Source organism: Rhea americana, unplaced genomic scaffold (genome assembly GCF_003343005.1).
Source record: "Rhea americana isolate MKP2758 unplaced genomic scaffold, rheAme1 scaffold_150, whole genome shotgun sequence".
Lineage (NCBI taxonomy): Eukaryota > Metazoa > Chordata > Aves > Rheiformes > Rheidae > Rhea > Rhea americana.
Genome location: NW_028185595.1, coordinates 2,022,604 through 2,049,357, shown reverse-complemented (window position 1 = coordinate 2,049,357; position 26,754 = coordinate 2,022,604). Strand labels below are relative to the sequence as shown.

The following is a 26,754-nucleotide window of genomic DNA, read 5'->3' as shown; positions in this document are numbered from 1 at the left end:
GCTTTCCCTGAGGYTCATAATCTCCCTGTTTGTACTTTGGACCTGCACCAGACCATTTGAATGCTGACAACTCTCTCCTGTCATCCTACAGTGTGTTCAGATGGTTTTCTCCAGCAATTCATTAAAAACTAGTCATAGTAAAACCAGTGCGAAGAATARCCAGTGTTTCTCTCCTTAATGCTCTGTTGGATCCTGTAATGCTAACGTGGTGTCTTGCTTAGGTAGCTGCAGCACCTCTCCAGGTGTAGTCAAGGGCAAGTGTTAAMGTCAGCTGAAGCTGGTGGCTGCTTATGCTCATTTGAAGACATTCAATTTGTGAGCAAACATAAGCTCCTATGAGGTTTGCAGGCGCTTTTGTTACTGATAGCCCAAACTTTGTCATGTTCATGTTCATTAACTGCTTGTCATTTGATAATTAAAGCAGAAGTGTCTATCTAAAATTTTTTGCTGCAGGTTGAAACTGCTTTGTAGGGGAAATATGAAATAAACRATACCAAGATTAACTGTATTGTTTCATATTTTTAGACAACTCTGAATCCAAGAAAAAATGGAGGATTGTCTACYGACAGTCTTGTCGGTAGACACTGTCCATTACAATTTCTTTCCCTCCACCCGTAAAACCCTGATGCACACCATCATTTACAACTGTGACATAGAAGACAAGGGGCAATTAATATTATCTAATGACAATGTAAGCCCCTAAGTTACTAGGGGCACAGGATTAATTTCTCTCAAGTAAATTGGAGTCTCCTTCTCTTGAGATATTCAAAAACCACCTGGATGTGATCCTGGATGTGACAATGTGCTCTAGGTGACCCTACTTGAGCAGGGGACTAGATGATCTCCAGAGGTCCCTTCTAACCTCAACCATTCTGTGCTTCTGTGATTTGTAGTTTGCTATGCTTGAGTGCTCTAGGTGCCAGGAGTGACTTTCTATACTGGGGGTCTAGCTTCTGGAATAGCAGAGCTGCATTGATTAGAGCATAACTTGACACTACCATTGAGATGGATGGACAWATGTAACAAAGAAAAAGATTGATTGACTTTGAAACATGATGCTCTTTTTATTATGTGGATGCCTCTCTTGGGAGCTGGATTGAGATCACTGAAATAAATTTATGTAATTGGGCCCTAAAGACTTGCTAGTTGTTGTCTGTTCAAGCTGGACTATACCTCTTGTTTTCAATTGCAAATAGTTCTAACTATAAAATATTCTATTTTGCAGAAAATATTTTTTTTCCTGTCCCATTTTGTTTCATCCAATTTTGTTAATCATCACACCAATGGACACCCATCTGATGATGTGGGTGTCATGCTATCACATTTCCAGTAAGGGAATGTGAATGTTTAAAATCCAAAATGTGGATTGACCAAAGCTCAAGCAGCCTCTGACTCTCCTACATCTACCATTTAATAATCATTGTTTAATGCTTTAAACTCCTCCAGTGAAGTGTGGGTATACATCAGAAATGGGGAGAAAAGAGATTGGTGCTGCTTGGTGTTTGGTATGTCATGCATGTAAGGAAAAAAAAGAATATTGATGTTAAAATAGTTTTTGGTAACTGCACTTACTGTGATTAACTGTGTTGTCATTCAGATATGAAGCTCTCTTTCCTCTGGTGCTCTCTGGTTTGATGTTTGTGTGGATAAATATGGAACAAGAAGCACTGCAGCACTATGGTCTTTCACTCAAACCAAAGGTAACAGCTGCAGATAGTTATATTTATAACAGGTTAATTATCAGCTTTATTGTCTTTTCCTTGAGGTACAATAAATATTATCAGTGGTTTTTGTAGCACAACGCTTTGCAATTCTTTCTTTTGAGTTTGGAAAGCCAGTATCACTTTGTTATAAAATGGGAATGTGACCTTGTAAAAGAGATTTATGAGAGATTTTATTGAAGATATTCCTCATCAGAGCAGTTCCTGAGAATGTAGGAAATCAGTTTGACTTAGTGGTATATTCTGTAGGCTACAAAGCTCTGTTCTTTGAGTGTACTGCTAATTCAGAATAAGGTATAATARCTTTCTTTAGATTAAGTACAATATTGCTGTATCTTCTCCTCCTCTGATAGAAGAGTCACAAACGTCCATGTGAGAGGCTGAAATGACCCATAGGAAGTACCAGAAATCTTGTTTGACTTTGCCCTGCCACACTCTCTCTTCAAGGATGGTGTTTTATTTCTGCTTAGATGGAGCCAGAGACGAAACTTGGGAGTGGTACATTCTTGGATTTGCCTGGAAAGGGAGCTTTGTAATATGCATCAATGCAATTACTTTCACTCTGAGATTTAGTGTATTGCATCAGCACTGTTCAAAGCCCATGCTGCCCATATTGCCACTTTGCTGTTAGGTTAGGCCAATGGTTTAGTACTCTGGGCTTATGCTTTGAGTTGGTTAGAACCAAAGGGCTTGTTACGGAGTTGTCTGGCTGCGTTGAGCCAGGCAGGGGTTGCAACACTGCTCTTCCCCATTTCTCCCAAATGTGCTGTCGTTGATGCAGATCATAGAGAATCTGGGTAAGGATGCACTGGAGTTTCCGGAGTCATTTGTAATTAGAAGTCGTGGTACAGATCTTTCCTTCCTTTTGTAGCTCATAATAATGCCATGAGTGGAGAAAAATGCCAGGTGATGAAACCTGAGCAAAAGCAGCCATCTGAGTGGACCTGACGAATACTATGTTTTTGTGTTTGACATGCAAGGGAGGTGATTTTAAAATTTAAGAGAGAACAGGATTTACCAATTAAAGGCTGTGTCTCATAAATGAAAATGAGAATCACTACTTTTTATTTCCATTACATATACTTAAGATATTTCACGTGGACATGTTTTGAAGCATCTTAAATGCCAGAAGAGGAAACTGAACGTGAAATATATACCATTAGTGTGAGGCTATGATAGCAACAGGATGTATCTACCACAGCACAGACATCTCTAGAATTCATTTCCTGCTCCGGGATCCACTTTGACCTTTTGCATGTTGTAACAAGGCACCTCTGATACTTGCCTGCCTGATAGATGTCTAATGTTCTAGTTTGTTTAAAAACAAAATTCCATTAAAGCAGTGTATTATGTGTAAGACTAGAACAGTGTTGAACCTCTAATGAACCAAATGCAAATGAAAAGAACACAAGTGAGCTGTAATAAATATTCTGTTGTCACTCCTGGTGTGTCTCCTGACCTTTGTTTTGGTTGCAAATGAAAGGAGTGATAATGCTCAATCCCACTTACATTTTTTTAGATTAGAAAAATCATCACTAGAATGACTGTTGATACCTGCCACAAAGAAATTTTTTCATTTGAAAATCTAAGTCAGTTCTCTGATGATATGAGATTTCTTTTAATTAAAATGCTGACAGTATTGAATATCTATTACTCATTTTTTAATTTTCCCTAGGGAAAAGTTCATTGGCCTCTTAAAATCCATGAAGATAATTTCTCCTCAGATCAAGTGATGTCATATTGAGAACTGAGTGAAGGAGATGGAGAATATTTTAGTATTCTCATTCACAATATAAGTCAACTGAGAATAATTGCAGTCATTTATTGCTGTGGGTCTTTATCCACGTGCTCATGTGAGCAGTGGAAGTGTGTGTGTGTAGGAGAAATATTTATAATGAAAAAAGGTGATAAATCTAAGGCATAGAACATCTTTTCTAGTGTAGACAACAGCAGAAACTCTACTATGTTGATTTGATCATCTCACTTGTACAATCCTTCTGACTGGCTCATTAAAGTATGATGAAAATATGGGAAAGATTTGCAGTCCATATCAGGATGCCACTCTAATAACAATTGATGGGGAAGTAGGTTTATTTCTCATTCATTCCAGTAAAAATATGGTTCTTACATCAAAACACTTCAGTTAATACTAGAGATTGATTTCCTCTGCTGTCTTTCCAGCTYGCTGTTTTTGACTTCTCCTATGCTACTGATATAACGCAGTTTCGACAGCTCCACCTGGATGATGTCCGTAGGTCTTTCTTCTTTGTATCCTTTTGCTGGTTACCGTGTTCCAAGGAGAATACGGGTTCCTTTCAGAAGGTACTGCAACCAAAATCGGTAGTCTGGTAGCCAGTAGAAGCAGAAGTTAGTAGTCTTGACTCATGCCGCACAAAAGAACATGGCCTTGCACATTATGTTTTTTGATACGGTGATTCTACACAAACTGCACTGCTTTGGTATCTGGCTCTTTGACCACTCTGAAAAATTTGGTCTCTTAGGATCATTAACAGTCAAGTTAACCTTTCTTCTAAGGGGACCCATTTTCAGTTTGGTTTTATTACATTTTGTCTGGAGGGAAATCATTCAGCCATCACGGATTAGTTGGAAAGGGGGATATTAAAATTATTCTTATTTTCTCATTTTAGACTTGRCTGTGTATTAGGCCAATTGGATGAGATGAGAACGAAAGTTATTGAAGACTCTAATGAAAAGTGTTCCCAGGATCTGGTCCAGAATTATTTATAGCATGTGTTGTTTCCGCTGTTAGAAATTCATCTAGATTGGGTGGGAGATGTTGTTTGTTTGTTCACTAACATAACAGTGATTTTACATTCCTGAAACTGAAATTGCTGTTGATGACTTTTAAATACTGTAAAGACTTGATAATCACACCATTTTTCTCTCTTATCACGTAATTGCAGTTAGATGAGGGTTATTTGACAGCAAGGATAACGGATATGTAAGTGGGAGAGAAWTTATGAGCAAGTCTGGAATAGAAGGATTTATTGCGTAGGTGGGTTTGTCGTAGCTGGTGCTGAGGCAGGAGTTGTTTGAATACCAGTTCCTACAAAAACAGGCTTTATAGTTTGTGGAATAACCAAATCAGAGAGGGTCAATCAGAATCACGGAGTAGATGCTGTTTGAATTTATTGATGTTTATTTTTTGGTGCTAAATATTTGTTTGCTTTGGGATGTACCCAAAGAGCAACAGAAACACCTTGCAGTAAACTTCTTTATTTCATTTGCTATTTTGATATATATATATATATATATATATATATATATAAAAATCTAAAATTTAGTAAAGCTATCATTGTTTGCCAGATCCAAAAAAATGGCTGAAACAAAAATAAGCAATGTGATTATATTTTTTTAAAAGCTTCAACATAGTCCTTCTCTAATCTCATCATAATCTAAAATACCTGAACATACTCTGTTCAGTGCCTGAAAAAACACACACCTTTTACTGAGGCCAGGCACAATTAATACTAGCTCAGAAGAGCTTTTTGCATTTAGAAGATGATTAACAATTACAAGTAATTGTGCCAAAAAGGGAAGCCTTCTGTGCTGGAGCAATCACATTGCAACTATGACCCTGTAAGTTGTGTATCTTAAAAGACTATGTCATGATTCTCATTTAGGACTGAAGAGTCAGCCTCTACTCAGGGGCCTTGTAGCCTGATCTTCCAGAATAAGATGCAGATTGTATATGCTTAGCATCTTGATTAGGCTGCGACTCGGACCTATGTGCTACTGGGCTTTTTTTTTTTTTCTGTTTTATTACAGAATTGTCGTTCTTATAAATCTTAACTGGCAGAACTATGCTGTGCTGCTAGATTGCTGTGTTACTAAACTTGAAACGATGTGATACTCCTGGGAGGTATAAGTTCTTTAGCTATGCTGACCTAATCCTTCCAAAATATTGCACGCAGAACCTCAGTGATTCTGCTGTGGAGTTCATAGCAAGCTGTTTATGCAAAGATTTAAATGAGCCAATACAGGAAGCTATAACCAGACTACAGGGACCAGAGGGAGCGCTAAAGACAGGAGCCATCATCACTGTCTAAACCTCTGCCTGAAGGAAAAGAGAAACTAAAACCATTCATTGACAGAAGAGATGTGAGCCGTAATGGATGCCAGAGAGCTCCAGAGACAGCAAGGTACCATCCTCCCCCTTTCCTGGGCTCATGTAGCAGTAAGGGTTGTACCGATCTGAAAACAGTGGGTTTATAAAAACTTCCAGCTGTGCAGATACCAGAATCTTCCTCCCTCGCCTAAGTAAGGAATAACTGGGAGTCCCGTGTTGCAACGAATAAGCTCAGCACAGCCTTTGGGCAACAAAATTCTTTGAGGGATAGTGCAAAAACCTTTACTTTTGTTGCTTAGCCAATGACCTCTTCAACGGTTGATTGCTCAGTAACACTATCTATGTTGGTGTGCAGTACCCATACACGTCAGTACCGTCTGCAAACACACGTGCGTTTGAAAGTGCAGTTGGCGTTGTGGTCCAGATATGTTTCTACCTTGCTAGGCACCTAGGAAAAACAAGTTGCATTTCTCCAGCAGAGGCATCAAGACGGGCTCAAAAATCATAAATGTGCCGTCCCTCTATTTCAAAACTGACATAGTCATATCTGAAATTTGGGGTAGAGCCAGGCAATACTTTGTCTGTCTTAAGCACAGTGTAAAGCTGTAATAGTGGGCCAGCTTCTTGTAGTTCGGTATCAGGATTTTGAAGGCAAACTGCAAGGAAGCAGAAAAAAGTGTGTTTTTGTTTTACTCTAACTGTTTTTTGTGGTGTATTTTCCTTAGCTACATCTAGGTTTTCTTCATAGTGACAGCCTTTTTTGGCACTGGCAACATAGCTTCTGTTAACAGGTAAATTTTATTCATTGGTTTGAAAAGCAGCAGGGTGCAAAACATCTCCCTACAGTTAGCATGCTGAATATAGGTTTGGTTAGCAAAATCAGGGGAGCAGCATTAAAGCAACATTCAGTGGAATGATGGTAATKTTTCCTTTCGTTTCTGCTCTCTAGAGCCTGCTCCCTAAGAGCCGGAGCTTATTGGGTACTAGGTCTTCTCGGTTTCCAGTGGAATTTATTGGCAGTGCTAGAGCGGAGAGCTTCGCTGCTCCCCGGCAGCATGGCACCTCGACAAGCACAAGTAGAGAAAAAAAACATAGTGAAAGAAAAGTGAGGTGAATAGTCCTTGCTAATTTAATACTTGCTCAAGACAAGAGCAAGTTGGAAGACTTGCTTAAAAATGTCTATGTACAATGTGAGTTGCAGGAATGACTAAATAACTCTGCTTTTTTTAAATGGAAAATGCCATTTCAAAGATAAGCTGTAATGCCTTTTTCATGCTTCTCTAGTTTCGATCCGGCTTCTGTCTATTGTTTCCTGACGGTGTTCAGTCCCTTTCTGATGGGAGGCTTGCTTGTGCTGAAGGTTAGTAATTTTAGTGAAATTTTTGCGAAAAAAATGTTTAATAAATAATATATCATGCACATAGCTATTACTTTGCAATTTGCAAAAACATATATATATTTGAGATTCATTAACCCCCTTAATCACATGTGCAGCTTTCAGCCGTAGTGGTGTTTCTAGATAGATCTTTCTGATTCTGCGAAAGAGAGAGAATAAAGTGTATAGAAAATGTAACTTACCTGCAGTAGATTGCTCTATTGTATTTAAACAGAAATTTTAAATGTTGAAAAGACTTTTTAAATTATTTGACAAATGGTACATTTTTGCCATAATGTATTATCTACAGAAGCATTGAGGAAATATATATATTAGCTTCATCTATGTGCATATGTAAAGCACAGGTCTGAAGTGTCCTAATGATTAGGTTGTTATTTTACAATGAACACTATTTTTGATGATTTTAGTACCTTGTTAATACCCTGTTAGTTTGCTAGGGACTGAATTACACTTCTTGTTTTTAGGCAAGGTGTTGAAGCTCTTCTCTGACATTGCAGTATAGGCCCTTCTAACGTAGGCCCTTCTGTTTCTCCTGCTTCTGTCCCAGAGAAAGCAGACTTAAATTAGAAAAAAAAATGTTTCTAACTTATTTTTTTTAATTCAATGAGCTATTTACATTTACTTGACTTGATTTTGGAGGAGCAGTATTACCGTTTTGTTGCTGAATACAATCTATATGCAGATATTTGTGGCTGAGATGAGATTGTCTTATTATACTTGGAGTTCTGCAACCTGTCATGTGAGACCTGAATAGTGTTTTGTTCTAGCCTTTTGGAAGTATTTATTACCAATCAAAAACAGATAAATGAAGTGAGGATCATTAGTGTGTTTTAATTATAGTTTTCCATATTGCCTCATGGTTTGTTTCACTGCAGTTCAGCTGTGACCATGGAAGGGTTTTTTTATTCATTTATTAAACAGGCTTCCTGCAAAATGATTTTCAACCTTTTCTTGCCAATATTTTTATTTATACACTGTAAACACTTAATGATAATTTTGAAAGTGTGAAAATGTTTCCTCAGCCTCCCAGGTTGTTTTGTAAATGTGGTTGTAAACTAAAATATAATTTCTGTTTTAAACAGGTTGTAATCCCATTTGTTTTGGTATCATGTGCTTTTGAAGCTGTCCAAGTCACAACGCAACTTTCTTCTAAAAGGTATAGTATGTGCTATATTTCTGTATTAGTAGGATTTCAAATCTATTTTGCCAGAAGTCATAGTTGTCAAATATCAATCTTATTTAAAAAACTAAAAAAAAACAAAAATCCCCAACAACAACCAAGAGATCATACTGTTACTTTTATTTGATATTGTTGTTTGGAATTTTTTGTTTTTGCAAGCTCAAGAATCCTTTTCTCAGTAATAAATGAGTATAAATGGAAGTGTTTGCCCTGTCTGAAGCAATCAGATATTTAATATTTGTTGTTGAAAATACACAGTAGGAGCACCTTTTTCCTTAATGTAGAAAAATTAACTGAATTTAAATTTTGATTTTTGTTTTGTATTGAATCCCTGCCTATAGTACAATATTCTAAATAACCTGTTTATAATCTAGCTGATTTAGAGGTTTGTAGCACTGACCTTACCACAAATAGTATTTTGAAGAAAAGGGAGGGAAAAAAAGTAGGCTGTGCATGGCAATTTAGTACTGCCCAGGTTAAACTTTTACCCCTCCCTAGCCCTTTCAGTGGACCAAAGGACATGGTTGAATCCTCTGCTTGTCATATGGGATTATGGATGATACTGTGAAGGAGCATGTCCCCGTCACCCATGTAGTTTTGAGTTCATCGTGGTGGAATGTGGCACGGGGTAGATCAGAAGTCCTGCTGGCCCATGGCAGGGGGACTGYAGTGAGCGTGTCCTGAGTGTGGCTCGGTTGAACTTGGGAAAGCTGCCRTTGCTCCATGTGATGCGCTGTGCCTCTCTCTTTGGTTTCATCCTGCTTGCACCCTGCCTGTTGTGTCTTTGCACAACGGCACCCTGTTCTGACCAGGGAYGTGGCAGCTGGGTGCAACCTCACTTGCTCTTCGGAGAGGTGGCCTGAGGCTCCCTGCTGTGCCCACCTGTTTTTCCATAGCTGTGCAGGCAGGGTGGGGGGGCTGTCTTGGACCCCGTGGAAGGGTGTCTGTCCTCCTTGCTGAGGCTCCCACAGGAGCAGGGCTGCGTTGTGGGCAAGGGTGGCTCAGAAGACCAGCTACCCGTTGGCGTTTATAGGGATGAGGCATCGCAAAGTCGGTGTTCCCAAACTTCTGAGCGCCTGCCCTGGCAGCGCCAGTGCTATTGCAGTCATCTATGGGATGTGCGTGTGCGTGTGAGAGAGGAGAAAACATAAATACTTCTTAAAACAGAGGACGTGAGTACRTGTGTGCCGCTTTACGAGGCTGTGGTTGTAACCGAGGACGGTGTTTTGCTGGCTTGATTTAGCTGTCCAGGTAACACTCACAATGATACTGCCGCAGCGTCGGCTGGGGAGCAAGACAGTAACGGAGGATGTAGCCAGGATCCCCGGGGGGGTGTTGTGCTCTGGTTGTCAGCACATCCCAGAGTCTGTGCTGCAGGCTATTTATTGCTCTTGCTGCCTCTGCTAGCTAGATTAAGCCATCACAGACGGCTATTTTGTCTTTGTATAGTTGCACATATACCCTGAGATTAGTGTTGTCCTTCCATTGTGAAAGGCTTCCTGCAGTTCAGGAGGGCAAAACCCAGATTTTTGTGATTTGGACAAATCACTCCCAAACTCTTTGTTTTAGGGATAAAAGAAATTTTTTGCTACTCATGGGGAATATTCCGTCAGARTATGTTCTTACAGCTCGCCTGTTAAAACAGCCCTTTAGTTGAGTGCTTACGAGGCACTACAAGATTGAATCCTATCTGAGCCACACACAATTTGAGAGAGACTTTCAATGAGTCTGAGAAATAATAGGTTTGTTGCATCCTTATTTTACTAATGAAACATTACCTAGACCTAAGCAATAGTAGAAGATACAACTTTCTCATCAGGTGACTGGGAGTATGTGTGTCCCCCAGTACATAGTCATGCAATTCTACAGTAGAATATTTTCAGAAACAAAAAGCTTCACGTATTTGTGATGATGGTACTAGTAAATGAACTGTATTGTAGAGACTTTTCTGCTAATGGGTTAGCTGTTTGCAACATTGCTTCAATGTCATTAACTTAGAAACTAGTTTTAACCAGTTGTAGCAACTGCTTTCATGTAGTTTAGAATTTATGTAGTTTAATGAAAAGAAGATGGGGAGAAAAACAGTTCTATGTGCTCCCTTTTGGTTCATTTTATTGGCTGCACCTGCTTTCCTGAAGTAGCCTGCAGTCTGACGGAGAGAGCTGTGGCTTGGGGCGCACGTTCCCAAAGCACTGGGTGTTCCTGGAGCAGCTTAGAGGCACCTGGGGGCCTCCTGCCGCACTTAGCCTCAGAACCGGACTGATCAGCTCAGGTTTGGTCACTCTGATTAAACTTCTAAATTAACTTTATTTGACCTAATTGGCACGCAAGTTCCCAATGTCAGGAATGGGTGTTACCTGCTGGGCAGACCCGGTTTGTAGCATTTGTTTCTGACAAGCATTAAAAGTATGCCTCACACCCAGCCTTTGGGTTGCAGCTCTTGTTTTCTGGTAAATGACTCGTCTTTGGTTTCTCTGTTACAAAATTGAAGCTCTGTTAACTTGAAATGTCTTTTTCAAGCGGGGTGGAATTACAAGCACCAAATGCTCTAGTCATATTCTAACTGTTCTCTGGTACATTGACATGTATCTGAGTGATTGAAAGGCAAGTGCAAGAAATCATGTTATATTTTAATTTCTTAATGGGGTTGTAGTAAGTTTAGCAATAATCTGTGGCCATGAATAAAGGTTGATGGTCTGATTCTCTCTTTTTTTTTTTCTTTCTTTCTTTTTTTTCTCTTTCAGCCTTTTCCTCATTGTTCTTGTGATTTCAGACGTTATGGCTTTGGTAAGCTGCTGTTGCACATTCTGTTCAAATAAGATGAAGAAGCAGAGTACTCTCCTAATTCCATCTGGGGAGATCTGAATTTGTTTCAGACTTCAAAGGTTTTGGAACTAGGGCAGTAAATTGAATCAGAATCCTAGCATAATTTAGAGATAAAAGTCCTCCAATCACCACTCTTTGAATTTCATGTAATTAAGGCCTCTGAAGAGGCAATATTCTTATTACTTCACTTTTTGACTCTTTCATTGTGAATTGTCATTCCCGATTTTTCATATGTTTTTTGTGATCAAGTTCGTAAGAAGGATTTAAATAAGAATATCAGTTTTAGCTGTGTGACAGATCTAGTTAATTTTCAGGTATTTTTGAACCTTCTCCTCTCTCCCCTCATCTTTTCTCTCAAAAAAGAGAAAAGGAAAAATGTACTACCCACCAGTTCCAGTGTTAGAGTAGTCAGAATTCAGATGATGTGTAACATCTGAAAAGAAATGTTATGCTCTTTATAATAAGCTATTAGGAAGTATTTTCTTCAGTGAGCTTATGTCCATGGTATCACAAAATAAACTGGAACATCTTTTAAAGCAGCAGGTAGAGATAGTGTTCTCACTTTGCACAAACTGTTTTAGTTTCAGCCCTTTGGAGTAAATATTCCTGATGTGACTTGATTGTACAGTGTGATTTATGGATCTTAGCTTATAGGGAAAAACTGGTACAAAACCAAATAATGATTCCTTTGTCTGTAGAGTGAGAAATCGAAAAGGTATGGTTTTGTGCATTTAAAAAAAATCTTTTTGACTAAACTGTTTTTTTTATATATAACTGCCATAGGAAAAGGATTAAAATACTAGTAAACCACACTCATTGCATTTTGCTAATAAAATCAGTCCAACCAGACCAAAAGGGAAAAAAAAACAGTGGAGAGAGATGTACCATTCAGATTGAGGTCTTATATCTCTCATATTTTTCTACTTTGACTTAATGTTTTTAAAACAATTTGCAAATGTGTAGTGGTGAACAAAGCAAAGCATGACCACCAAAGAAGTTTGCTATGCAGGAACTGTGTGTATACAAGAAATGGAAAAGGTTTTAAAAAAATAAAAAATAAAACTGGTTTATGGATTTAAATATTATTAAATGTTTAATGTGGCCACCAGCTAGAATTTGCGGGATTAACTAATAGACAGCTCAAACTTAGTCTTCTCCCAGCATTAGTCTCATCTTAAAGATGGGGAACTGGCTGAGTAGCCCAAATAAATTTGGGGCAAAATGCTAAGAAAACAATATGTAGCCTTTTCTTTGGCACAAGATGTTATAGGATCCATTATTTTAAGCAATCAAGTGATTTGGCTTTTCTTACTGCAAAGATTCTCTGCTGGTAATCCTCCCTGCTTCTTGCGAACATAGCTAGACAGAACTTAATCTATCCTTATCTGTTTGTGTTTGATACCATGTGAAATCTGTTTCAGGCTCCTAGAGTATTCTTCACTTTGGTCCAAATGAGCATTCCTGGAAAGGTCTTGCCTTGAAGAATTAAGAACTTTGAGTAAACTGCCTAAAGTACTGTTTTTAATTGTGTGTTTCAAGTTGTGCAATGTTGGTATACTAATCAAAGTTATTTTTTATTTCCTAGCACTTTTTCTTTTTAGTTAAAGATTATGGAAGCTGGCTCGATATAGGAACAAGGTACAGTATTTTTTGCCTCCACTGCATTTTCAGAAGGCTCATAGGTTAATATTGTTGTTTATCTACTTAGAACTCTTGTAATTTTTTCCAATTACTCTCCCTAATCAAATGCTTTGGTGAGATTACACACACACACACACACACACACACACACCCCAACCTAAAACTTGGGTCTTAAAATTTGTGCCACAGTGACATGGAATGAGTAATGGATTTATCATGGCAGGAAAACCAGTTAGTAATATTTAATTTTAAAAAAAACAATAATTACATAACATATTTTAAATTAAAACTAAAATGCAAAACAGAAATTATCAGAATTGTGAGTTGCCTTGAATCTACTCCATATATGATCCCCTGTGAATTAATGAGCTTCATGTAAATGTGCTGGTGGCTAGCAAGACTTATGCATTTATTCTGCCCCTAGTTGGAGGAGAATAAACCTGTAATATTTAACCATGGAAATTAGAGCTATAAGAAATATATTTCTGTTTTGCGTTATGAATCCTACTAGCCTCCACAGCAAAGTTCATAGGGTAGATTTTCAACTTTTTGGCTTTATTTGTGACTATCTCGGAAATAACGAAAAGTACGCATTTTGGATTTACCTTCCCTGAGCTATGGAAAGAGGTAATATTCTGTAAGAAAGTTAAGAGAGAATATGTTGTTAATAATCCAACCAATCTGGTTACTTGAAGCTGTTATTTAAACAAAAGTTGAATAGTGACCCATGGTTAATATTAATATTCTATTTAGTCTACATTTGCTTTGCTCATCCTCACACTCCCTCCAGTACATGTATGTGTACACACACACACACTTTCTGTTTGTTTTTTGTGGAGGTAAAAATTCCTTCTCATGGCTACCTTTTGGAAGCTCCCAGTGGGAGGTGATCAAGTTTTTGGTAGGTCAGATGGCTTCATCCTTTGGTGGTTTGAATTCATATGTAGATTAATATGCATATTAAAGGTGCAGAAATGATCGCTTCTGTTTGACAAGAGGCTTTCTAATTGGGAGTTAGCAAGCAAAAATAAAAATTGTCACAGGTCACCAAAAACTTCCTTTCTGATATACAGGCTTTGTAGCATAGGGATTTACAACCATGATACCTTCTTGGATCTATTTCAACTGGAAGTATGCCTTGTTCCCAAGACTTCAGGGAAGGTGGTTATGCACCAGTGTAATTCTGCTTCTCGGTGTATATGCTTTGTGCCCTCAAGAAAGCTCTGAAAGAGTCCTTTTGAAAAAGTAATTTGTGATCAATTTATAATGTGGTAGCACATAATGCTCATGCAGCCATAAATTTGTCATTACTTTGTTTTTGAGTGYTTCACCTTGCCACTTACATTATTTTATTGTAGTTTTTATGTATGTTATATGTTTGTGTCTGTAAAATATGTATATAAAATAAAGCATTCTCGGTTGCACAAGAAACCAGGTAAAGCCGTATGCAGAACTGAAGCAATCCTCTTCTTGTCTAGCACAAGCAACGGTTTTAGCCCCTGAATCTTCAGAACTGAGCAGTGTTGTGCTGTTTCATGTTGCCAGGCTTGAGGGTCAGTAGACAACAGCAGAAGATACTTTGTGCATTCCTGTGAGGGAAGATGAGCTTTGCAAGCTTGTGGGCAGGTCTTAGTGGGAGACAAGTACTAAAGTGGCTCTTCCGTGTCCTCTTACTACAACTGCTGTGACAGCTCTGTGGCATTCTTGTTACCTGCTATTGCTTTGGCAGAAGGTTCTGAAAATATCCTTACTCATTTGACATTTTAGGTGTTGCCAAAATTTTCCTGAGAAGACTGAGTCAGTGCAGGAAATGATCGTTCTTTTTCTTCTTTTTTTTTTTTTTTTTTTTTTTTTTCATCATTTGTATCTCAGTGGAGCCTCTGTAAAAATCCAGGAAACAAAGAATAGCAGCGTCCTTAGGGATGGACAGCTGCTGTCGTCTTTTCTTTCTTTTTGTGGCACAGATAAGAAATTTTTTTGGGGGGAGGTGGGGAGCATAATTTTCCAGATTCATTTTATATTAGTGGTTGCCAGAGCACTGAAATCAAAGACTGAAAAAGCAGCAATTTATTTGCCTATTGAAGTTTGGGAGATTCCTTCCTCTAGAGTCTCTGCTGAATTCCAGGGATATTCTACTAAGAATGTATAAGTTCAGGAAATACTCATTTGACAACACTTGAGTATTTCAATACCAGTGTTCAGAACTTTTGTATGTAAGAGCTAGTTTTTAATCCTTCAGGAAAAATAAGGCCTTTAGTTTTTAATCCTTCAGGAAAAATAAGGCCTTCTCCGTTGTTTTATGGTGGTTTTTTGTGGCCTACTGGGCCTCTTTCATTGTGTGGAAGTGTTCTTGTTTACTGAACTCGTGTGTTTCCATTTCTTAATTTTGTCCCCTAGTTCCTGGCTTTACATCTCATTGTACCATACTGCATATCCACATTAACATGATGTCCTTATTCTCTCAGTTGTATTGCAGCTGTACCACTTAAGTGTTGTCTTTAAACATAAAGAGATTTCTACTTTTCCCTATTCTTCCAGATCGTTACTGAAATGCTGAGTGACACCAAATCTAGCATACAGCCCTGTGGCCACATCCAGCAAATGATCAACCCACCATTGATTGCCATGTCTCAGTAAATTACCAACTACCGTATCTCTCTGTGACTTCTTAGAAACTTTTCAAGTCATCTTGTTCAATTGTGGTACCAAAATCAACTTGAATTTTTTTCAGAGAGAGTTTCTTATTGCTTCAATATAAGAACAGAGTAATAATCTTGCAGTGAATGTAGAATTCTTTACAGTGGCCACTAATACAAGCTTCTGAGGTCTACTAACCTTACCCTGTTACTCTTACCCTACACATCTTGAGATCACCCTAGACTGCATTATATGCAGTAGAAAATACCCATCCTTACAATTCATAAAAATAATGATACAGCCTTCCCAATATCTTTGATGCATCAGTTTGTGACATGTGATCATGGGAAGTTTGTTCTGACAGATTCTTCTATTTTGAGTAACTGGCAAATGGAATAGCTAGTTTTTTCTGCTGCTTTGTCATTAAAATGAACATTTCTATGGCTTAAAAGCTATGTTATAGATTTTTTTATGGCTTTAAAGATATATCTGTATATTATATAAATTTTCTAAGTAGTTGTATATTCCAATGGTTGAGATAAACCGCTGAGGCCTTGTTTTATATGACAACATTATATAGTTTTTTACAGACACACTACCACTCCCTCTTTTTATAACAGTTGCTGGAAGATAAAGAGATAGATACAATCTACACTGTTGTTCTCCAGTTTCAAAGTTCAGGGGATGTGGATAAAGTACAGGAGACTGTTTTTTAGATTTTCTTGAAATAGCAGAAAACATAGGAGAATTGTTTCAGCAGTGTTGATATTAAAAAAAAAAGTGCATCTGGAACTGTTAAATCTGCATATTATTGGAGTGTATAACAGAAATAGATGTAGTTTTGGAAAGAGGAGGTTTTTATGCCTGATGACTAAAACAAGAGGTTTGTCAATAGAACAAGAGTGCTACCAATAATCTTGAGAGTAAGAGCTAAGAGTAACATGATTTGTGAATTGTTTCAAGTGAAATGGAGGAGGGAGGGAGAGGGACTCTGGCCTAAAATGCAGTAGACTTAAATTTTAGAGTCTATATCTGAGCTCTTAAATGTGGGATTGTTCCTAAGCGCACACTGAAAGTAGCATGTCATGTAGAAATGAGGTTCTAGCTGAGCTAAACCTAACCCTCAAGCACTTCTGGGAAGAGCTCTTCTAAGAGAGGTTGCTGTTAYATTCTACTTTGTTTCATTTCAGTTCCCATTTTTCAATGGCTAAGGTAAAATACTCTATTTTCTTATCTTACCAGTTTGTAATCCTCTCTGCTGTCTTAGGTATTATCTATCTGGAGAGAACAGGCACTGTTATCTGGAGAAGGGTCTTTTTTTTTTTTTCCACTCCCCCCTTTCCTAATGATGTTTGATCTCTTTTCTCTGTGACTCTATCCACCAGCTACCTCTTCTCTTTACTTTCCTTTGCCTGCCCATCTCTTCCTTTTTAAGCATGACCCATTACTTAGTCTGCCTTCCCTTGTCATGGACTTAACTTGCTTGGAGCCTGAAATCTCACCCGCCCCCCCCTTTTTGTTTGTTTGTTTGTTATTAGCTCAGGTTTGAGCTCTGATGGAATAAGCCTGTTTGAGAATTTCCTGCTTCATTGTAACTACAGATCAAACCAAGGGTGTGGTTCAGGGTTGTGTAGGGATCAAGATTTTTCCATCATTGTTGTAGCATATACCAGTGGGAGTCTTGCTTTGTTTGCTTGTTTGTTTAAATACAGCATTATACCAACCTGAGAATTAATTTACCAAGCAGAGCTGCCTGCAGCCTCTGCAGTTCCAGTTGCTGATAGCCTCAGTGATATTGGCTGTTTGCCATTATATGATAACACGTAGACTGAAATTGCTTTTAGTTGCGCTCTGTGGCATAATATATTTTTTCTTTACTCTGAAAATCTGTTATTTGAATAAAAGAACATAGCCATTCTGCTTTTTACAGTATAGCAAGGGAGAAACGCATACAGCACTGTCTTCGTTATAAAAGCATTGAATGACTCAGTCCCTAGTACCTTGAAACAGGCTGGCACGAAGAAGAGAAGAGTAGTAAGAGCTTTGTAAGTGTAGCTGGGGGGTTATTTATAGTATTTAGCAGTGATGCCTGAATTTTGTGTATAAATTTGAAAGACTTCTTTGTAAAAAATCACCAAAGAACATAGGAACTTTCCCTGGTAAAGGGAACTGCTGATATGGGGAGGGGCTGGAGCAAGGCTTAGTTGGTTATGGAAGTTGCCAAGGCACTATGCTTGTGCCAAGATTGTCACTATCTGGGGTCATGAGGATTGATACTGTCAGAAGATATACTGCCATATATCTTTGCTTCTCATTGTCTTCTGAAGTGGCTTCACACTGAGCCAGTGGATATGGAGCACAGTCAGACTTGGAAGAGGAGGTTGACCATGCTTCATGCTCTTGAATCCTGTGGGAGTTTGCTGTGGGCCAGAAATTCCTCAGTGCTTGATTTAGCAGCACACCTCAGCATCAGTCTTAGTTGGTCACACTGTTGCAGGCAACCTCTAATGATGCCTTCAAAAATGTGCGTGTGGGAAGAATGGCAACGGGGAGCTTGGAGTCTACTTTGCCTATATTTTTTGATGAGAGAGGAGGAAGAGCAGGGAAAAAATGGTTACAGCTTTTGAGAGAACGGATGCCTCTCTCACCTGAATACTTTAAGGACTACAGGGACCTCCTGATCAGATTTGACTTTGGTCGTAGTTATGGCAGCTATCCCTGGCTGAAATCAGGCCTTTGGCAGTAGCTGAAGGACCTCATTTGGGAAATAAGTGACTAGTAGGTAGCTAAGCAGAATTTCGGGAGAACTTTGCTTTCCAGGAAGCCCTCCTTTATGTTTGGCTAAAATCGTCTGTTAGCACCCACATCTGGCAAAGCCCCTTTTGGGGCAGGGGGAAGTCTGTATACAGGATGTCTGTATTAAGTCCTACACTGATGGCAGCAAGCCTTCAGCAATTGCTAAGCCTCTGATAACTGTCTTAAAGTACCTGTAGGGAATAAGCAAGGTCCTCATTTGACTTCTAATTTTGGGGTTTCACATTTCAAACTTTCTTGGAAAGCTAGAAGTAAAATGTTGTTCTTACTTGCATGAAAAATAAAATTCTGGTGCCCTATGAGGAGACGACCTGAGATATTAACAGCAGTGCTTGAGATGTTAAACCATGCAGCTCTTTCACCAGAGTGGCTGTTCCCTTAAAAGTTGTGCAAATTTACATGCCTGTGGTGCTTGTGCAGGCTCTAAAGACATGGCACACCACAAAGGTAACAGCAGCTAGGGTTTGACTCTCATTGTGCAACGTTATGTCCCATCCCGTGGGGCACTGAAACTCATACTGAGTCTGTAACACACCCAGGTGGACTTCTAAAGGCTGCTCTTGGGGAAGGAGGTGTGTTATCTCTGTATTGTAAATGTGCTGTGAACTACAGAGCCCAGAGTAGACTGACCAGGTTACAGCATGCTTTTTGCCTGATTTCATGCTCTTACTGTGTGATCTTGCACGTTCCCTGCAGAAACAAGGTGGGGTATGAATATTTTCAGTTGCGCTGTGTGCAAGTGGGAGTTCACACAGATGCAAGATGTAGGATGTTGGAGTATACTGTACCTGCTGAGGTTTGAGGCTGCTTGCACTGTTTTTTTTTTTTTTTTTTTTTTTTTTTTAAGGTACCTTCTTCAGGCAACTATACCACCAATCTCTGTTTAGCCCTTTGCGGCTCGATATTTTTTATGTAATTACACTTAGCTGTATTGCGGTAGCTTGTTGCTGTTAGTAGAGTTGCAATATTACAAAATGCTTATACATTCTTGCTATTTATGCTATTTTAGTGTGCTTACGTCTGGTTCAAGGCAAACAGCTATTGATTATATTTTAGTCTGCTGCTTCTTTATGGGCAGAACAAGCATCTGGTTTGGCTACATAGTTGTTACATTTTCTTTGAAATAGGGGTCTGTAATGGAAGGGCTGAATTATCTTTAAAGAGGTAAAAATGCATCACCATGCCATGCCGTGATGCCCCTTTTATGGTTCATTTCTGCAGTACTTAGCTGCTTTACCTTTCAGCTCGGAGCTGCCGTTTAATGCTCTTTAACTTTTATTGTGCTCCTGCAGTCTGTTTCAAACCGTCTCCTCCTCCCCCTTCCCAAAGTGCTGGTTTCTACATTTTCCAGTTAAGAGGTATTCCTTTATTGCTTCTTTAATCGTTGCTTTTTGTGACGATGAACGATGGGAATGCAGCGGTGGAGCGTGCAGGCGCAGGTCTCGTCGTTTCCCGGCAGCCAGGGAGGGAGCGTTGCAAAGGCTGAAATGCTTTTGGGGGATCCTCTGTGAGAAAGGCCAGCGAGGGAGCTGCAGCTTTGCAAGCGAAGTTGACATCGCTCTTGGCACCCACAGAGCCATCTCTGCTGCAGGAACCACACACAGGGCTATCTGTGGATGCCAGTCAAAAGTGTAATGACTCATAAATGAGAGTAACTCATTTAGAAACTCAGCGCTTCTGATTTTTCATGGATAGATGTTTGTCTGAGATTGCCTAATGGACTAATGCTGGTGCTTGTACTCTGTGTTGATACGAATTTAGTTTGTACCATTACAATTAATAACACTGAATTTGGGAGGAGGGGGTACCACATTAAATAAAATTAGTCTCATTCTTTATTACTTAAAATATTTTAAAGCACAATCTTATAGTTGTAAAGATAACTTCTGTGTGTATGTTAACTCTTCTTTGTTTACAGTTTCTTTGAGCTGGCTCAGAAAGATTTGTTACTAGGCTTTAATGAAGAATATTACATATTAGGATTTCTCCTGTATTTCAGGGGAAAGGATGATGGTGACTCTTCCTGTGATTACAAAATTCACGTTTTCTTAGAAGATCTTATAGGTTATAGCGTAAGGGTAATGGTCCACATGTGGGGTCATTTAAACAAAGCTCGTTTTGAAGATAGAGTGATCACTTAAAATCAGCTTTTAACTAAATGGTGTTGTTGCTCACAGTATTAGCTTGCTCCTGGGTTTCAGTCTAATTTTCTTACTTTGCAAGTCTGATTCCAACAGTCGTGCTAGGGGGACGTCTGAGAGGAGGAAACTAGGACAAACAGAGATGGGAGAATAATGGATGGAGTAGCAGCATGAGCGACATGCTCCAGTTTGCACCAGTGCAGTACAGAAACATGACATCATGGAGCATCATAGCAGCAAATAGCTGCTCAGTATTTGTGTAGCTGCAGTTGCCCAGGCAGGAATGGGATGAATGTGTACTGTAGTGCCTGTGCACCATCTAGAGCTGTCATTGCCAAAGAGCCAACAGAGTACGCAAAGTTTTACTATGTGGATTTTAGTGCTGAAACACTTCAGCGTACTTCAGGAAATTCAGTACCTGAAATTTTGTGAATACTGAATTCAGATGTTGTACCATATTAGGATAAGCTGCTTCTGAACTGAGTATGTAAAGTTGGAGTTTCTGAATATGCAGAAATTCCAAGTTAAAGCTGCTCTCCACAACACTCTATTTTGTCTATTTTGGATAGCATCTTAATATTTTGATATCTTTATGCATGATGCAAAATGTTCTGGAACAGAGTAGTGAAACAAAATTTCCCTTCCCTTTGTTAATGCARATGTCTAGGATATACTGGGCATAGCAAATGGCAGAATGCTGCCTCAAATAGCGGAATAGCTTCTCACTCTAGTTCTGCTTTGTCTTATGTGGTCTACTTAAACTATATGTAACTGTATGTAGTTTAGCTATAGCTGTATATGCTGTAGCAGCTTAAGGGCAAGAACTGACTCCTTCACTCCCTTGTTTTCCTGAATAGCAATTGAAGAACAATTCCTGCATGTGAAGGTTGTAGGAAGGGTCACAAAAATGGGATCAGCACAGGTAGATTCTTGATCTGTCTAAAAGGAAAAGCATTTTAAAGAGTCCAGTAAAGCACTGGTAAAGGCATCCCCAGGGACTCCATGCACTTTTTGGCTGTGTACTTGGAGGAATTCCAGAAACACTGTAAAAAGGTCATTTCTAGCAGACTACTCTAGTGCTGTTTTCCTAATAAATGCAGGCGCTGATGAGAGGAAAAAATAAAGGGTGTAGGAAAACATTGCAAAGGCAGGATAATCTAGTGATGGGTCTGAAGACCAGTCTAGATGTACTCCTGCTCACTTACACGTATGCTCACAGTTTTTACCAATTGCAAATAATTGCATGTTTTCATGATTTTGTTGACTTACATTTTGAATTTTGGGSTTGTGAAGATTGAGTAGGCAATGTGACTGACTGGAAGAAGCAGGCATGCTTAGGGTGTTAATTTTTATTGAAAAAATATTTTAACTCAACTGCTTTAATTTAGGTTTTTATTTTTGTTAATTTATATGTAGACTGATGGCAAAATTATTTTGGGGATTTGAATTTATTATTATACAATTCTATTATTTGTAGAATTGAAATAGCTTATTAATTTACCCCAGATGCTAGTGTTTTTTTCTTTACTTAAGCAAATAGTTAAGAGAAAGTGAAGAGCTTACATATATCCTTTTAATAAAGAAATGTTTTGCAATTTAATTAGTTGATGCAGAGAGCTAAAAATTAGAGGACTTCTCAAAATGCAAAAAACTATTGTAATTATCATCATTACAGGAGTAACAAATGTAGGCATTACTTGATTTTCACTGCACTATGCAACATAGGACTTACAGCAGAAGGGACCAAGTCTTTCCACCGCAAAAGGCAAAGGTCCAACAGTCTGAGCTAAKTCAGAGCTGCCTAAAACTGTTCCATAGCTGCATAGTTGAGTCTGCTTCCATTTAATGCAAGTATATATGCAGAGTAACTGGTTCTTTGCGTTGACATCTGTAGCTATTCCTGTTACTACTTTAACAGGCGTTAACCAACAGTGCTGCCTGTTGCATRTTGGAGAGTAAACAGCTGTGCAGTTTTTAACAGCTTTGTTGTGCAACAACATGTCAGCTTKGCTTAAGTGAAGATTCATCTGACACAAGCTGGGAAGAACTTTTAACACCTGCTTACGGGTCAGATTGTTCAAGGATCTTTAGTTGGACTCAAAGAGGATGAGAAGACTGATAYGCAGAACTTTTGAAGTATAAAGCAATTATTTATTGGTTACACCTGCAAAAGCTAGCTAGGATTTAAGCTGATGAGCTAGGTGGTACTGTGTTTACCACCTGGAGCATGAGGCATCTGAAGGGTTTCTCCTGGTCCAGGGTCCGCGATGTTAGTGAGTTGCCGCATATGCCGATATGTCTAGCCTCCCTACTAGCCTCCTTGGTTTTTCCCTTTCAGATTTTGTGCCTTTCCTTGTTGATGTTCTCCCTTGGGAATTCTTGAGTGACTAATGATCCCCAGCTCAACAGTCCTTGCTCTTTCCATATTTTTCCTCCATCTGTTYGTAGACTTTCTCACGGCTCTTTGTCACAACTCAGCAGCTCTCAGCAGCTGTGCCGCGGTTATGCTGTCCGACCAGGGGTGGTGGAAGGCGGCAGATTACTGCAGGGATTAGGGACAGAGAGTATCTCGATTCGCACCTTCCAGACCAAATGCAGGTTGTTCTGTACAAAGGGATCTGCTCGAGAAAGTGCAGAGCTAATGCAGCTGGGAAACAATACAGATGCTTCCCTTTTTTATCTACTCTATTTTCAGCTGCAGCTTTGTGAACGTTACGTCTTCATTTTTGTTTAATAATGTGACAAATCAGGATGCCAAAAGGCTGGCACCTGCCTCTTAGTACAGTGAGTATACTACCTTGCTGTCAGGCAGCTTTTGATTACTGCATTTTTGTGTGTCCAACTGTGTCTTTTTGAAGAGTTTCATGATGGCAGTGACAAGCTAGTCTAGTGCTTAAGGCAATATGCATGACACACTGCCTTAACATTTGCATGTTTTTGAAACTGCCTCGGGACCTGAAGAGCCCAGCATTTAAGCCATCAGGAGCCTTACAGGGGCTGGGGTGCTGGTGGTGGAGCATCCGTGCAAGTCAGGGTGCTGCTGCAAGGTACCAGACTCCTGTTACAGTGGTAGGTGCCACTCTGCTTTTGGTGTGTCCATTCTGAGTTATCCTGTCTGTGCCTAATGGGGTTTTCTTAGTTCCTAGACTGTGCGCAGGAAGTTACAAATTGGTTATCTGCAGCAAGCTGAGAAACATCCTGAAATTGCATATTCTCRTGAGGACTGCCCTCTGTCTGTTTGGATCACGTATTTGAGCGTGAGGGTGCCTGTATGCACACCGTTTTAAAATGGCTGATTTATTTACATAAGCATATAGTTTTATTTTAGTAGAATTTAAATAGTTCTCTATTAGTCAGTTTAATCTCCAGTTTTGACATGATTGGGACAGTTAAGTTCTTGTAGGTATAAAAAATAAACRCATACATGTAGATAATATTTTAAAAACTTGAGTTTTTTTTTATATTTAGTCCATTTGGAGAATACCGAAGTCTCTGGGTTCTAGAGAATAAAAACAGTAGAAACTTCCCTTCAGTTTTAAAGGTGTCTACTCCCTTTTTTCAGAGCTCCATCTGCAGACGACATCTCAAAATGAAAATCTGACTATAAARTTAGGTAGGGCCGTGCTCACCTAGTTGGAGACAAAAATTTGTTTTTTTCCCCTTACCAGGGCCCACTAAAATACCACGTGAACATCAGCTGGTGGACGCACATTAGAGGRTGTGATTGAAGTTTAAGCATCTATCTTCTTCTGTTTTACAGTATGTCCATTAAGAGCTCTGGATAGTTTTAGCTGTGACTGGCAGAGGATCTGAGTGAGGCATACCTTCGGAGGTAATACCTTCTGCTAGACCAGCAAGAAAGATTGAAAGAAATGGGAAAACCTTTTGGGCAAAGAACACAGCAGAAGCGTGGATCTGAGGGAAGGCTTCACATAGTACTTGTGGAAATGATTTTGAAAAATAGAAGCTATTTTACATTTATAGCAGATCAGTTTGATCRTCTTGAAAAGTCTGAGGTATGTTATAGGGTAAAACCAGCTCTCATGTAAATCAGAAAGTTTAGATTTCCTCCTTTGACATTAGTCCTGTTGCTTTGGATATAAGGTAGTATACTGGAGAACATAACATTCCTTTGGAAATACCAGCTTGAATTTTCTTTCAGTTTATTATGTGGACAAATAAAAATATTCCTTTCRATAATTAATAATTGTATTAATACATGCATAATTCACAGTGGATCATGACTATTTATGTAAAAATACTGATCAGTTACATAAATCACCTCAACCAATCGCAGCAGAACTTTTCTCTAAATCTAAAAGGTATTTCTTTAAAGAGGCTTACCATAAAAAGTGGCTGCCAGTGGAAAATTTGGAGCGAGTTTGGAGTGAGATTAACTGATTTTTCTTCTTCCCACATTTTTTTTCCTCGATTGATCATTAATGCATTTCTGTTATTGAAGAATTGTCATAAACCCAGATTTAGAGTTTTCTGTGATCAGCCTCCAAAAATACTACACCTTGCTGCATGCCGCAGAGACCAAGAGAACAGTAAACTCCCACATCAGAAGAAGCCCTTAGAGGGTAAAGTTGGCTGATAATCCTGCATATTCTGCCAGAACCTGGCAGCAAGTATGTGGTATAAAATCGCATTTGGGGAAAGACWGAGAGACGTATAAGCAGGTAACCACGTCTTGCATCAATCAACTACTCAGAGTTCATTCTCAGCATTAAAGGCATAAGAATAGTWCATAGTTCTCTTTAATCTTGTTTTYCTTTTGTGTGAAAATTAGAAAACTGACTTGAAATGTTACTGTCTGAATTTGGCAGCCACTTTGAGGCTTCTGTTGACATAAAATGAATTATAGCCACCCTTTTGGAGAAGGACTTGGAGGGCAACAGAAGATATTTTTTTCAGTGAGACTGATATTTTTTTCAGTGAGATTTTTCATGTTATGCTCCCTATTTCATTATATCTTTTCCTCTATGAGTAAATGTCACCTAAAATTATAGACAGATAGGATTTTACCACAGCTTAAAGAYCATTTTTAAGAATTAACACCAATAAATTGATCTGATAACTATACTCTTAGTGTTTATTTTTTCTGTTTACTAATTACTATTAACATTTAAGCACTAAAGCTCTCTATTTCATTTTCCATACAGAATACTTTTAGGATAGTATGAGGAAGGAAGCAATTTCTTCTAGAAAGTATCTTGTTCTTCCTTTCTATAACAGTTTTTCATCACAAAAATGATTTTTTTTCATCAACTGATTCTTGCAGTGTGCTGACGTGACAATCTGGCCAGAAAGGAGAAGAAAAAATTGTTTTCTCAAAGAATATGGACGTTAGTACTGTCTCTGTCAGACCACTGTTCCCTGAACACCAGAGGTCCTATTGGCCCGTGGGAAAAATAAATGCTATATAGAATATATTTCTGAATTAATGAAAAAAGAAAGAAAATACGGCTTGTTTTGTTTACTGTTAGTTTGCAGAACTAGGGACAAATGTCCCCTTGCAAGCTCTGCTTTCACAGATGTCACCTTTCGCCTGCACCGGGGATGTCCATGATGAAGCAGTGCCTGTTCTGATGTGGTCGCTGTTCGCGATCCTGCATGTCGACGGCAGATGCTGTTTCCATCGAAGGAGGTTACTGCCCTTTACAGCCCGCAAAGCTGCAGAGCAGTAAAAGAGAGCATTGCATAGGGGAGTTACAACTAGTTTTTTTTCAGGGAACAGCGTGCAAAATATTTCCATAGCGTTTGTGTACGCTTAATCACTGTATACTGACAGTCATACTTTGTTGTTTTCCAGTATAAGAATATCTTCACAATGAACAAAATATTAGAGATACTTAGTAACTTTACTCCTATGTTTTTTTTTAAATATAAATTTAGCACCAACCTAAATACRTAAATCTTAAGTCAGTCTAAATTTAAGTATGTAGTCCCAATCTAAATCTAATTATGAGATTCAGAATGTGTTTTTCTTTATAATGCTTGATAGATGAATAGGTAACACATCRAATTATTTATTTATTTAATTCTAATATGGAATCTATTTGAAATTAAGTGCATTGGTATAAATCAGGTCATTTCTTTTGATAAGCAGTCAGTGTGCAATATCTCCCAGTCTTACTGCTGTGAGACTGTAATTAATGTAGATAAATGCTTGTGTTCTCTCCGTGCAGCTAGGTCCACAGACTGTTGGTTGTGGCAGAGCATGTCAAATCTCATGTAGAAATATAGCTGTAGATCATTGCTTTTAGGCATAGGGTTGAGACAAGTCAATTTATTTCCATTTGAAG

The 26,754-nt window shown here is 38.7% G+C and overlaps 1 protein-coding gene across 1 annotated transcript in view; it reads left to right on the top strand.

Moving 5' to 3' along the window:
- The window catches only part of PIGN (phosphatidylinositol glycan anchor biosynthesis class N), a 112,895-nt gene extending 86,759 nt beyond the window's left edge, over positions 1 to 26,136 (top strand). The window contains exons 22-30 of the mRNA XM_085299596.1: positions 1,598 to 1,700; positions 3,903 to 3,989; positions 6,547 to 6,602; positions 7,096 to 7,171; positions 8,290 to 8,363; positions 11,132 to 11,174; positions 12,799 to 12,851; positions 20,224 to 20,377; positions 25,984 to 26,136. Coding sequence (XP_085155722.1) covers positions 1,598 to 1,700; positions 3,903 to 3,989; positions 6,547 to 6,602; positions 7,096 to 7,171; positions 8,290 to 8,363; positions 11,132 to 11,174; positions 12,799 to 12,851; positions 20,224 to 20,377; positions 25,984 to 26,136 — 799 coding nt within the window. The remainder of the gene's footprint in view (positions 1 to 1,597; positions 1,701 to 3,902; positions 3,990 to 6,546; positions 6,603 to 7,095; positions 7,172 to 8,289; positions 8,364 to 11,131; positions 11,175 to 12,798; positions 12,852 to 20,223; positions 20,378 to 25,983) is intronic.
- Positions 26,137 to 26,754: the final 618 nt, after the last annotated feature.